At 61.2% G+C, this 13283-nt stretch overlaps 1 protein-coding gene across 6 annotated transcripts in view; it reads left to right on the forward strand.

The window, feature by feature from the left end:
• The window catches only part of RERE (arginine-glutamic acid dipeptide repeats), a 428266-nt gene extending 417352 nt beyond the window's left edge, over window positions 1–10914 (forward strand). For 5 of the 6 annotated variants that reach the window (XM_033843759.2, XM_033843770.2, XM_033843778.2 and 2 more), the window contains 11 exons: window positions 211–373; window positions 1271–1363; window positions 1882–2081; window positions 2890–3051; window positions 3389–3502; window positions 3771–5089; window positions 5185–5407; window positions 5707–6430; window positions 7033–7179; window positions 7644–7824; window positions 8147–10914. In XM_033843759.2, coding sequence (XP_033699650.1) covers window positions 211–373; window positions 1271–1363; window positions 1882–2081; window positions 2890–3051; window positions 3389–3502; window positions 3771–5089; window positions 5185–5407; window positions 5707–6430; window positions 7033–7179; window positions 7644–7824; window positions 8147–8180 — 3360 coding nt within the window. In that variant the 3' untranslated portion in view covers window positions 8181–10914. The remainder of the gene's footprint in view (window positions 1–210; window positions 374–1270; window positions 1364–1881; window positions 2082–2889; window positions 3052–3388; window positions 3503–3770; window positions 5090–5184; window positions 5408–5706; window positions 6431–7032; window positions 7180–7643; window positions 7825–8146) is intronic. The other variant, XM_033843768.2, reaches the window with a different exon arrangement.
• The last annotated feature ends 2369 nt before the right edge of the window (window positions 10915–13283 follow it).

Consider the following 13283-nt stretch of genomic DNA (forward strand, 5'->3'; position numbering starts at 1 on the left):
AGCAGATACCTGTTGAGCAGATGAATGTTCCTGATGTCTAGAAGTTAACGCTCCAAGGGGCTGGCCCCAGTGGCCTGGCAGCTCTGCAGGTGTGTCTTGAGGGAGTGCGGGCCTCCGGGCAGCTGTCGTAAAGCCAGCCTCTGCTCACAGCGCAAGAGGCAGTGCTGGGGCGAGGGTGCTTCCCTCACAGCCGTCCCTTCTTTCATGCAGGGAGAGCTGATCACCTTCTATTACTACTGGAAGAAAACCCCGGAAGCAGCCAGCTCCCGGGCTCACCGCAGGCACCGCAGGCAGGCCGTGTTCAGGAGGATTAAGACCCGCACTGCATCCACGCCCGTCAACACGCCCTCCAGACCCCCGTCCAGTGAATTCTGTAAGTGGGGGCTGTGCACACGCAGGCACGTGTCGCAGCTGTGGGTGGGCCTGCTTTCGTGCGCATCCCTGGCACAGCTCGTGTGTGTGTGTGTGTGTGTGTGTGTGTGTGTGTGTGTGTGTGTGTGAGAGAGAGAGAGAGAGAGAGAGAGAGAGAGAGAGAGAGAGAGAGAGAGAGAGATGTGGGGAAGTACAAAGCCTGACCTGAGTACATTTAGATTTTCCTTAAACTCAACATCATCTTTTACAAAAATGTAAGTCTTGGCCTTGGCCTGAGGCGTTACTGGTGACCCAGAGGACGTTTCCCCGTAGCCGAGGGGGTACTGCACTTGTGTTGTGGCTGCAGTGCGGTCAGATGAATGTTTTCTTCTCCTTCCTGCTGCTTTATTGGGATTCTCCTCTTTGTCCCCTGTGACTTGCAATCTGATATGACAGTGAAGCCCACACCTTCTTAACCTCTGAAAACTAGAGTAGTGCCTTGTGGTTCTGCCCTGGCCCAGGGCACTCAGCCTGAGGGTCGCTTATGTTGCTCATGCAAACAAGAAGTAATCCAGTAGGGCCGGAGGGGCTAGGGCTTGCTGGAGAGGGAATTCCTCAGGGTGTCAGGGAGGGCGTCGCAGGTGCACTTGGCCCTGTTCACGTCCACCAGCTGTGGGCATCGGTGCCAGCCACCCCGGGACTGAGGCGTGACAGCAGCCCCCCCGCGGAGTGGCAGGGCAGACCCTCGGGTATCACCGCTCATACACGAGTTCTTCATTCAGAGTGGTCCTTTGTGGCCTGCTGGGCCACCCTGACTGTTGGCTCAGAGCCTGGGACAGGCCAGAGGTGACAGGTGGTCCCAGTCTTGGCCCAGCTGACGGTGTCTCCCACCACCCCCTTGCGTGCCCATCGTTCCCAGTGGACCTGAGTTCAGCCAGTGAGGATGACTTCGACAGTGAGGACAGCGAGCAGGAGCTGAAGGGCTACGCCTGCCGCCACTGCTTCAGCACCAGTAAGTGCGGCTTGGTGGGCAGGGCGCCTGCGCTGGAACGGCCGGGCTCGGCCACTTCCGGCTCTGCACGTTCGGGGAGTCGAATTGGAGGCCTGTCTGGGCGGTCATTGACTTGACATTTGCATTGTCTTCAGGGTTACTTAGAAAGTTGAAGATCTTTGTTTTACTTGACTCTCCTGTTAGCGTTCAGGATGGAGTGCCGACCAGTGGGTAGGACAGGCTTGTTCAGGGTCGGGGCCTGTGTTCCCTGGGAGCCTGCTGCCGGCTCTTCCTGGGTCTCCTGAGATGAGGTGCGGGTGGTGGGCAGGCCTGAAGTCCTCTCCCTTGCAGGGGAGAGCAGGGCGACACTAGTACCTCTGTGGTCTGGGTGACAGGTGTTTGTCCAAGCTCAGCGCTACATGGTTCTCGTGACGCTGGGGTCAGCTGAGCCCACGGAAGGGCCTCCCTGCTCCGATGCCTGTCCCCAGGGGCGCTGGTTGTCGAGGTTGGCACCCCCCCGCCCCTCTTCCCTTGCACAGCCTCCAAAGACTGGCACCACGGGGGCCGGGAGAACATCCTGCTCTGTACAGACTGCCGCATTCACTTCAAGAAATACGGCGAGCTTCCCCCCATTGAGAAGCCCGTGGACCCCCCACCATTTATGTTCAAACCTGTGAAAGAGGAAGACGATGGGCCCAGTGGGAAACATAGCATGAGGACACGACGGAGTCGTGGCTCGGTGAGTCCCCATGGCCAGGCAGCCAGACTGCTTCTCCAGGTTCCTGCTGGGGGCTTGCGCCCATCAGGAGGAGGATGGTAGGTGTGTTTCATTTTGGGTAGAGAAGCAGACCCCCCAAAGGTGAAATGATTTGCCCGAAGGCATTAATTAGCTTTTTGCCTGTGGGGCTGGGAAGAGCTCTCTGTTCTCTCCCTCCCTTGCACCTTCCTTGGGGAGCTGGTAGACCAGTGTGACTTGCTGTACCCCTGTCTCTTCCGAGCCCCCATGGCTTTGCAGAAACCTGCTGAAGGCCTGGTGGTTTTAGGAGCTGAGCGCATTATTTGACAGCTCATCTCTTTGGGTCACTTCCATCCTGTCAGGTGAAATCAGCAAGTGTGTGTGTTTGGATCTGGTGGGAGGAGCGGGCAGTTAACATGGAGCAAACAGAAAGGGTGAGGTGACTTAAAACTGACTTTAGGTGTAACTGTCCCTCGGGGTAGCTCACGGAGTAGGGCTGCCCTCCCGACTTCTGCCCTCAGGCAGGCTCGCCTCATTCAGGACAGTCCCTGGAGACGAGCGCTTCCGGTGTAAGCTGAGAATCGCCCTCTTTTCCATGTAAACCCGCCCGTTCACCCCCTCCTTTCTTCGCTCCATGGTGACCCCTGTGCAGCCAGGGACAGCCAGGGGTCCCCGTGGTTGGCCAGGATCTGGGATTTGCCATGAGGCTGTTGGTGGACCTGCTCTGGAGGCTCCTGCCTGGGACTGGGGCTCAGGTGGCCGGTGTGGGAACTGGGGCCCAGTCTCACCAGCCTCCGGTTGGGGTGGGCAGATGTCTACACTGCGCAGTGGTCGGAAGAAGCAGCCAGCCAGCCCTGATGGTCGCGCCTCGCCCATCAATGAAGACATCCGCTCCAGCGGCCGGAACTCCCCCAGCGCTGCCAGCACCTCCAGCAACGACAGTAAAGCAGAGACGGTGAAGAAGTCGGCCAAGGTGAGGTGCTGGGGCCCACCCTCCCCTTGAAACCCGGGCTGCTGGAGTCGGTGCTCAGCTTCCCCGTGTCCCTCAGTCATTCGTGGAGCCTCCTGGGCACCAGCAGTGCCTTGACCTGGGGCCTGGAGAATGGGGGTCCACGCGGTTCCCAGCACGGACCTCTGGGGGCCACCTCTGCCTTGAGTTTCCCATCCCCAGACACTGGCCCCTTCCAGAGCTTTCTTGTTTTCGGGGAGGGAGCGTGGCGTGCGGGGGGCCAGGCGTCAGCAAGCAGCTGTCACCCGCACCCCCCGAGGCTGCCTCAGCCTGAGTCTCCCTGTGGGCTTTCCCGCCTCAGAAGGTGAAGGAGGAAGCCTCGTCCCCTCTGAAGAGCACCAAGCGCCAGCGGGAGAAGGTGGCCTCTGATACGGACGAGGCCGACAGGACCAGCTCCAAGAAGACAAAGACCCAGGTGAGATCTGTGGCTGAGCCGCGCTCGTCACCGCTAATGGAAGCTAATGTCCCTTGAGAAGCCCCAGCCCAGATCCTCCCTGGGCAGAGGTCGTGTCCCGTCTCCCAGGGAGGGGCCTAGAGAGCGGCCCCCGAGGCTGGCCGGGTCAGGGCAGGACCCGTGGTCCCCGGAGCCACGCGTGCTGCCTCATCTGCCAAACCTCACTGTGCGGCCGGGCAGAGGGCGCCCAGCTCCCCCTAGAGCGTCCGCCTCCCCTCTCTGGCCCTAGGAGATCAGCCGGCCCAACTCGCCGTCCGAAGGCGAGGGCGAGAGCTCAGACAGCCGCAGCGTCAACGATGAGGGCAGCAGTGACCCCAAAGACATCGACCAGGACAATCGTAGCACGTCCCCCAGCATCCCCAGCCCCCAGGACAACGAAAGCGACTCTGACTCCTCGGCCCAGCAGCAGATGCTGCAGGCCCAGCCCCCGGCCTTACAGGCTCCCAGTGGGGCCGCTCCAGCTCCCTCGTCGGCCGCGCCGGGGACCGCCCAGCCGCCCACGCCAGGGCCCACGCCCGCCACCACCGCCCCGTCACAGGGCTCCCCGTCGACCTCCCAGCCCCCCACCCAGCCGCAGGCGCCCTCAGCTCCCGCTCCCCACGCCCATGTCCAGCAGGCACCTGCCCTGCACCCACAGCGGCTGCCCTCACCGCACCCCCCGCTGCAGCCGCTGACCGGGCCGGCCGGCGCCACTCCGGGCCCGCCCCACCCCCAGCCCCCCCTGCATGGTCAGGGCCCGCCCGGCCCTCATGGCCTCCAGGCCGGGCCGCTGCTGCAGCACCCAGGCCCCCCGCAGCCCTTCGGCCTCCCTCCGCAGGCCTCCCAGGCGGCGGCCCACCCTCACGCCTCCCTGCAGCCGCCCGCCTCTCAGTCGGCGTTGCAGCCCCCGCAGCCCCCTCGGGAGCAGCCCCTGCCACCTGCGCCCTTGGCCATGCCCCACATCAAGCCCCCGCCCACCACACCCATCCCCCAGCTGCCGGCGCCCCAGGCCCACAAGCACCCGCCTCACCTCTCGGGGCCCTCGCCCTTCTCCATGAACGCCAACCTCCCGCCCCCTCCGGCCCTGAAGCCCCTGAGCTCCCTGTCCACGCACCACCCGCCCTCGGCCCATCCCCCTCCCCTGCAGCTCATGCCCCAGAGCCAGCCTCTGCCCTCCTCCCCCGCCCAGCCCCCTGTGCTGACCCAGAGCCAGAGCCTGACCCCTGCCTCCCACCCCCCCGCGGGCCTCCACCAGGTGCCCCCCCAGCCCCCGTTCGCCCAGCACCCCTTTGCCCCCGCAGCCCCTCCTCCCATCACCCCTCCGACTTGCCCCTCCACCTCCACCCCCCCAGCGGGTCCTGGCCCCTCGGCCCAGCCGCCCTGCTCTGCCCCCGTCGCTGCGGGAGGCAGCGTAGCTGGGGGGGCAGCCTGCCCACTCCCCACCGTCCAGGTCAAGGAAGAGGCCCTGGACGAAGCTGAGGAGCCCGAGAGCCCCCCTCCCCTGCCTCGGAGCCCGTCCCCTGAGCCCACTGTGGTGGACACCCCCAGCCACGCCAGCCAGTCCGCCAGGTATTGGTCCCCGGGAACCGGGCACGTCCGGGGCAGGGACAGCTGGGCACCTGGGGCCTCGGCAGGGACCCCAGCGAGACCCGGGCCTTTTTCAGGTTCTACAAACACCTGGACCGGGGTTACAACTCATGTGCGCGGACAGACCTGTATTTCATGCCTCTGGCGGGGTCCAAGCTGGCCAAGAAGAGGGAGGAGGCCATTGAGAAGGCCAAACGGGAGGCTGAGCAGAAGGCGCGAGAGGAGCGGGAGCGGGAGAAGGAGAAAGAGAAGGAGCGCGAGCGCGAGCGCGAGCGGGAGCGCGAGGCGGAGCGGGCGGCCGTGAGTTGGGCGGGCAGCCTGCTCTGCTGGGAGCGGGGGGCGGGGGGGGCGGCTCCCGAGGGCTGGTCCCCACGCTCGCCTCGGGGGTGGGCCGCCACCGCCTGGCGTCCTCTCGGCAGCAACTCGCATTACCTCTGTGTCCCAGATATGCGGACCCATCCGGGCCCCGGGTGCCCCGCCACTGCAGGGCCCGGACCTCGGCTGGGCCGGGTCCGGGTCTGGGTCTGGGGCACGGGGGGACCCAGTTGGCTGGGCCGGCGGCCGGACACGCCCATTCCTCACGGCCTCTTTTCCTTTAGCAGAAGGCGTCCAGCTCTGCGCATGAAGGCCGCCTCGGCGACCCCCAGCTCGGTGGTCCCGGCCACATGCGGCCCTCCTTCGAGCCCCCGCCCACCACCATCGCGGCCGTTCCTCCGTATATCGGGCCCGACACACCGGCCCTCCGGACTCTGAGCGAGTACGCCCGGCCCCACGTCATGTCGCCCACCAACCGTAACCACCCCTTCTACGTGCCCCTCAACCCCACCGACCCGCTGCTGGCCTACCACATGCCCGGCCTCTACAACGTCGACCCCACCATCCGCGAGCGGGAACTCCGGGAGCGCGAGATCCGGGAGCGTGAGATCCGGGAGCGCGAGCTGCGGGAGCGGATGAAGCCGGGCTTCGAGGTGAAGCCCCCAGAGTTGGACCCCCTGCACCCGGCCGCCAACCCCATGGAGCACTTCGCCCGGCACGGCGCCCTCACCATCCCCCCCGCCGCCGGCCCCCACCCTTTCGCGTCTTTCCACCCTGGCCTGAACCCCTTGGAGAGGGAGAGACTGGCCCTGGCGGGCCCCCAGCTGCGGCCCGAAATGAGCTACCCGGACAGATTGGCGGCCGAGCGCATTCACGCTGAGCGCATGGCCTCACTGACCAGCGACCCCCTGGCGCGGCTGCAGATGTTCAACGTGACCCCGCACCACCACCAGCACTCCCACATCCACTCGCACCTCCACCTCCACCAGCAGGACCCTCTCCACCAAGGTGGGGACTCCAGGGGGCCAAGGGCAGAGGACGTTGCCGGGGGGCGCAGCTGAGAGGCCTGCGGAGAGCGGGGCTTAGTGAGCCCCCGTCCAGCAGCGCCTGCTCTGCTGGCCGCCTCTGGGTCCTGTGGGTGAAGGGCCCGGGAGGCAGCCCTGGGGAGGGTGCCAGTCCAGCTGAGCTGGGAGGAGGGATGCTGGCTGGGGCAGGGCTGGAACGGCCCTGGGGTTCCTGTGGACCTGAAGGCCACGGGAGGGCCTTGGGCAGTCGGCCAGGCGGGCTCTGCTGATCCAGGGTCCTGGACAAAGCGAGGTTGGGGAGGCTCTGCCTGTGGGGGCGCTGAGGGGGGGGGGGAGGGAGAGGAAGAGGAAAGGAAAGCCGTGGCCAGCTCTTCACTTTGCGGCTCTCCAGAGCTCCGCTGTAGGGGCGGGGAGGCCACGGAGGGTGACAGCTACTTTGGGTCGGGGTTGCTGGTGGCCCTGGTGACCAGAAGCCAGCCGTGGAGAGGAGCAGGTCCCTGGGAGTTGCTGCCAACGAGGGCAAATGGCGAGAGGCCCCCCAGAGCCCTGCACCGCCTGCATGTGCACTTCTGCCCCTTTTCCTAGGTTCAGCAGGCCCAGTTCACCCGCTGGTTGACCCCCTGACCGCTGGCCCGCACCTGGCTCGCTTTCCCTATCCCCCTGGCACCCTCCCCAGCCCTCTGCTTGGACAGCCCCCCCATGAGCACGAGATGCTTCGCCATCCAGTTTTTGGTAAGAGCGCGCCTGGGGAAGGGGTGGGATGGGGTCCAGGGCAGAGCTGGGGTGGTGGTCTGCCGCGACGTCCCCGTTCGTTCATGTATTCAGCACATATCTCCTGAGTGTTGAACAAGGCAGGCAGACCCCTGTTCCCAGGGAGTTGGGGGTCAGGGGTATAAACGTGTATCAGGAGCCGGGACGATGGTGGGCAGGGAAGAGATAGCGGAGTGCCGAATTCAGAGGAGGGCTGAGGGCAGGCCTCTGTGAGGACAGTCAGTAGGCTGAGGAGGACGGGGCCCAGGGGCAGGGGGTCCGGGAGCCGCACTTCCCTCTTGCAGGCGGGCGGGGGCTCTGCTCCGGTGCTCCCTGCCGGTGAGGTGGCTTCTTGCCCGCCCCCTTGGGAAGCTCCCTCCTGATCCGAGCTCCTTGCCGGCCTCATCCTGGCCTTCCCGTCTCAGAGGCTGTTCTGTGTTTGCCAGGCACCCCCTACCCCCGAGACCTGCCTGCGGCCATCCCACCCCCCATGTCGGCGGCCCACCAGCTGCAGGCCATGCACGCCCAGTCGGCGGAGCTGCAGAGACTGGCCATGGAGCAGCAGTGGCTGCACGGACACCCGCACATGCATGGTGGCCACCTCCCGAGTCAGGAAGATTATTACAGGTGAGGAGGGGCTGGGAGGGAGGCCAGCTCCCACCTCCCCGACCTGTGGGTCCCCCACCCCCTGCTGCCCCTCCTGGCTGCACCCACACACCCCCCAACCCCCGTCGACAAGCGCCGGACTCCTCCCCCTCCCCCTCGGCTCACCCCCACCCCTCTGCCTCTTGGGCCTACTGTGGAGCTGTCTTGAGGAGGGGAGACAGGGCGGGGGTCAGCAGTGTGGAGGCTGCCCCGGGCATCTGGGCCCTCCAGCTGCAGGCCTACCCAGGCTTGACGCTGATTACTTCTTCCTTTTTTTTTTTTTTTTTCCACCCTCTCTTTTCAGTCGACTGAAGAAGGAAGGTGACAAGCAGTTATAAGTTATTTATTTGTTAACGCTGGCTGTGGAAACCCCAATTCTTGGGGGAGAAACAGGACTTTTTACATACAATAGGAGCTGCAAAAGCAAAAAGAATATCTTCTAAAGATTTCTTTATATATTTAAAAACCCCACAACTAAAAACGTCTCAGCATACTAGTGTTCGTTTGTAGAGAGGATTCCTCGAGACTGGCTTGGGTCTCCCTGCATGACAGTCCCCAGAAACTTAGTGAGGCCTGGACTGGACTGAACATTCAGAAAGCTCCCCTGCAATCTTGGGGTTTGGCTTTAGTTTTCTTTTCCTTCCTTGATTTCTTCAGTAGGTGCTAGAACCAGTTCACACCCTTCACTGTGCGTGCAGACACACTCAGTTGCGTGTGTTCCAAAACCCACAAGGTTTGCAGATAGGCAGCGTATGAGTTTGGAATCCAAGAGCTGTAATTTTTAAAAAATCTTTTATTTTAATACATTGTAGGAAATCTTCATAATTTGAGGAAGTTCTGCGCATGGCTTTTTACGTCTGTAAATAAATAATTTTAGAACAGCCTTTTTTTTCTTCCATAAACTACTATTCTGATCTATTTTTTCCAGCCATGTCACTAATTGTGAATTCCTACCAGCTGTTGACAGAATACAGAGTTGATTTTTTAATAAAAAGTTATATATAATTATCCCTTTAATTAAAGGGAACAGATGGGCGTTACTAGTTACAAACGGGCAAAAGCTTGGGACTAGGTTTGGGCGCAGCAGGGAGCAGCCAGGGGTTTGCAGGGACAGTGTTACAAACCGTTTCTTTGTTGTGCTGCTTTGGTTTTCACTTCTGTCTGTTCCCAGCCTGTGCTTTGCCAGCGGTGCAGACATCTGTTAGCTTGAACCTCTCATCTTGCACCAGGAGCGCAGGAGTTAAATGTCCCCCATGCTGTCCCTGAGGGATCGAAAGCACATGTTTCTGTGTGTCAGATTGTAGATTTCCTTATAGATTTCTCTGCACACGCATTTGATTGTTCTGAATGAACTGCCTTTTTTAATATTAACTTGGACAATTTCATAAACATTCTAGAAAATCCAAGAAAACGATTCCCTGCGAGTCACTCAGCACATACGCTTGCCAAAGGGATCTGTTAGAAATCTGCTTTGTCGTGCGTGTCGTCGTTTGGATCTTCTTGTGGTGAGGCCAGGCCATCCTTGTCACGGCCCGAGGCTGCTTTGGAGTGAGGGAGATCCCGGAGTTGGTCCGGCTGCGAGTGGCGGCCTGTGTGTTACCCCAGGAACAGGGACCCATGTCGGACAGGGAGACACTTGGCGTCCCGCTCTTCCTCCCGGAAGCAGGACGGGGGTCACAGCCGTGGACGTGGAGTGAGAGGCAGCTCCACCTGGGGGCAGGTGGCCCAGAGAGCCCGCCTCGGCTTTCTGAGTTGCCCGCGTGCTGCACTTTCTCCAGAGCAGAGGGTGGGGAAGTTGGAAGGACATTCTGCACCTGCTGATCACGCTTTCTGCCAGGACGTGACCTTTTCTGTTCCTCTTCTCTCAGCCTCTCGGGGGCTCTTTCTGCCGTGGTGCGCGGAGTTCCCGCCTGGGGGTCAGTGGACGTGGAGCGTGTCCAGGACCGGAGCCACAGAGGGGGCGGGTCGAGAGGCTGGCGCTTTGACCCAGAAACCAGCAGGCGATAGCTCAGATTCAGGTTCCGGATTCACACTTGCCTCAAGGGCATTTCCAGTGTCCACTAAAGCCACGTTCGGTTTCCGTTGGGACAGATAGAGGATGGTTTTGTCTGTTGAAAGTGTTCGTAGGTTTTTTCTTTCGTTTTCTCTCATTCCATTTCTGCCTTAACTTTAGCTTCTTGGGGGGAGGCAAGCTCAGAAGAACACTTTGTCATCGCTTGAGTGGCCGCGTTGGCCAGGGGCGTTTGTGTCCCCGGGGCTAGTGACGTGCCATCAGGGCGGCTCCGCTCTGTGGCCTCTACGCCTCTGAGCCGGGCCCCTTCCTGCTGGACTCGGGCGCTCCTGCTGCCCCGGCTCCTGCACGGAAGCCCCCGCCTGCTTTTCTCCCTTTGGGTGGAACGCGACGCCTCCCGCCCAGTTATCCTCCTCTCTCTCCTCTCTCCTCTCTCCTCTCTCCTCTCTCCCTCTCTCTCTATCTCTCTCTCTCTCTTTCTCTCTCTCTCTCTCTCTCTCTCTCTCTCTCTCTCTCTCTCTCTCTCTCGTCCATTTCCAAAGAAGAGAGAGAGTTGAAGTACTTGGAAGTCTGTACTTGAAAACTGTCTGAAGGCGTTTTCTCCTTAGGTTTTGGTTTTCTCCCCACGTCCCCAGGTGAAGCACTGAGATTCTTCCATTTAAAAACCCACAACCCGAAATCCTCACCTGGTCAACTGCAGCGTGTGTCGGAGGCCCCAGACCTTCACGGTGTCTTTGAAGCCCGACCCCTTGGTCTCCTTTTGGGTTTCCTCCCTTTGTTTGGAGTTGTTTTGCTTTTCCGTGTTTTATGTGTATCTTGTTCACTGTCGTCGGGTTGAGCTTCACTTCGCTGCTGCAGCAGCAGAGCGGAGTGTACATTATGATTTGCTACGTTTATATATATCTTGAAGCTAAATGTATATATGAGTAGTTTGCCATGAGATAACACAGTGTAAACAGAGTAGACACCCAGAAATTGTGACTTCTGTGTTCTCTCCATTTGAGTATTTTGTAATTTTTTTGAAATATTTGTGGACATAAATAAAAACAAGCTACACTACAGCGGCTGCGTGGACTGCGTCTCATCCCTGCGGTGGGCGGGGGAGGCGTATTGGCCGTTGTTCTGACCTGGGTCTCGCCGGGTGCGGAGGGGCAGGGGGATGGTTTGGTTCTCTGCGTTGCCAGCACACTGCTTACCCTCCAAAACAGCTTCCAGAGAGCCCCGTCTGCACCGTCTGGGGGGAAGGGCCTCTCTGGCGGGTACACCGCCCTCGCGGGGAGGCTTCAGCCTGCTGACTCGGGACAGTCAGGACGTGCAGTGGCTCCCCAGGCAGTGGGCATTCAGTGCCCATCCGTGGGCATTGATGAATGGGCATTCATCAACCGGGGTGATGGCGTTGGGACCAGAACGCCCCCTCCTCACTCCTCCCCGTGCCGTTCGACCCGCACCTCTAATTTGTGGATGTCCTCCAAGGCGCGTGGGCCTGTGGCTCCTTCTCTGCTGAGGAGAGGTCTGAGCCACCAGCCAGGACAGTGGCCTCCTGCCCCTGGCCGCGCCTCCTGCCTGTCCCCTCTCTGCCTCTCGCCGAGGCCTGCCGGTACCCCCAGCCCGCCTTCAGCAGCTGAGGTGCCCTCCAGGTTGAGGATGCCTCCAAGCCCCATGGGGGAATCTTACCCAGTGACAGCGCGCCGGGTCACCTGCAGGGTGTGCGTGTGGCCACGAGGGGGCAGCAGTCACCAGGTTGGGTTCGCGGCATTTCCTGAAGCTTCAAGACTGCCGTTGGAAATTGATATGCGCGCCTCTGTATCTGGGGTCTGGCCGTGATGATGGAGCGTGAGCAGCCCCGAGTGCTCATTGTTAGTAAACGGCCTCAAACCAGCCAGGGTCCGTCCGCCTTGTGGTGAAGGCCTGGGGGACGGCACGTGTCGGGCACCACCTAATTTAGGGCATGAGAAAGCTTTGCCAACCGGAACGGTGCAGGTGGCCTACCCATCAGTGGCCCTAGAGACACTTCCGTGCCCTCCAACAGCAGGAGCCCTGCTGGGCAGTTTGGGTAGTTGGGGGAACAAAGTGAGGGCCCTGCAGGCGCCATGGGAGGCACATGTGACTGTCGTCATGGGTCACGGATGAGAAGGTGGGATGGGGCAGTGGGGTGAGTGGGTGGAATCCAGGTGCCACCTCTGCTGGTCTCTTTTTTTCTTTTTTTTAATTTTTATTGGAATATAGTTGTTTCACGATGTTGTGTTAGTTTCTGCTGTACAGCAAAGTGAATCTGCTGTGCATATACATATCTCCCCTCCTAATTGGATTTCCTTCCCATTTAGGTCACCGCAGAGCACTGAATAGAGTTCCCTGAGCTGTACAGTAGGTCCTTATTAGTTATCTGTGTTATACATGGTGTCAGTAGTGTATAGGGCTGTCTCTCATGTAGACTGTGCCCTTTGTGAAGCTGAAGTTTTCAGTAGGTAGGTGGGCGGACCCTCGGCCTGGGCACGGTGGCTCAGCCCCTCTGGTTCCCTGCAGCGTGGACGCAGAAAGTGGCACTTGGCAGGGCTGGGCTCACGGCTGCCACATGGGTCCTTGTCCGTGGTAAGTTCAGGTGAACGGGGCACGTCACTTAGGCAGCACCTGCGTAAGTCAAGGCCACTTACCTCCAGGGCGAGGATACACAGCAGAGAGATCAGCAATGACCTTCCGAGAAGACATCAGATTCCAGGGCTGCGTGCACAGCTGTGCAATCGTGGACACAAAACAGCTGCTGAGGGAGGGCCAGGGTCGCGTGCTTCTGCCTGGACACACGGGGACCCTGCATCCGAGCCGCGAACACTTTGCCAACCTCAGGCGAGGCCCAGGGAGGTGGGAGGGCACCAACACAGAGCCCCGATACCACCCTCAGCCTCTCCCGGCTAACCCGGTCAGTGCAGGCGTGTTCCTGAACTCGGAGCTATGGAACCAAAACAGGACCGGTTAGCCAGACACCTGGGGTCAAGCGAAGGGGCCCCAAGACCAGTGCGTGGGTCTGTCCTGCACTGGAGCTCCGAGCAGGTCCTTCCCAGGGGCCTGTGGGGACACTGAGGGATGGGGGCCCTCGGCCTCCCTGTCCCCTCCCAGGGAGGGGCAGCCAGATGAGCCTGCAGGGTAGGCAGCCGCTGCGTGTGGCTGTCCAGCTGGGCTCGTTGCGGCTACAGGCTCGAGTGGGCCGTCACTGGAGTCCTGGCGCTCGGGGTTGGGCCTGGTGGGGCTACAGTTACCGTTGTGGACGGAGCAGCCCGGCCTTTCCCCTGGGACTCGCCTGCCCTCACTGGGTTCTCTGTCCTGCGTTGTGGGCCCTCGGGGGGCTCAGTATCCGAGGGGTCCTTTCCCCAGGTCCTCGCAGGGCTCTCAGCTGCTTCAGCGAGATTCCCCGCTGTGTGTAATTGTTTCTTCTTGG

This window comes from Tursiops truncatus, chromosome 1 (assembly GCF_011762595.2).
Source record: "Tursiops truncatus isolate mTurTru1 chromosome 1, mTurTru1.mat.Y, whole genome shotgun sequence".
Lineage (NCBI taxonomy): Eukaryota > Metazoa > Chordata > Mammalia > Artiodactyla > Delphinidae > Tursiops > Tursiops truncatus.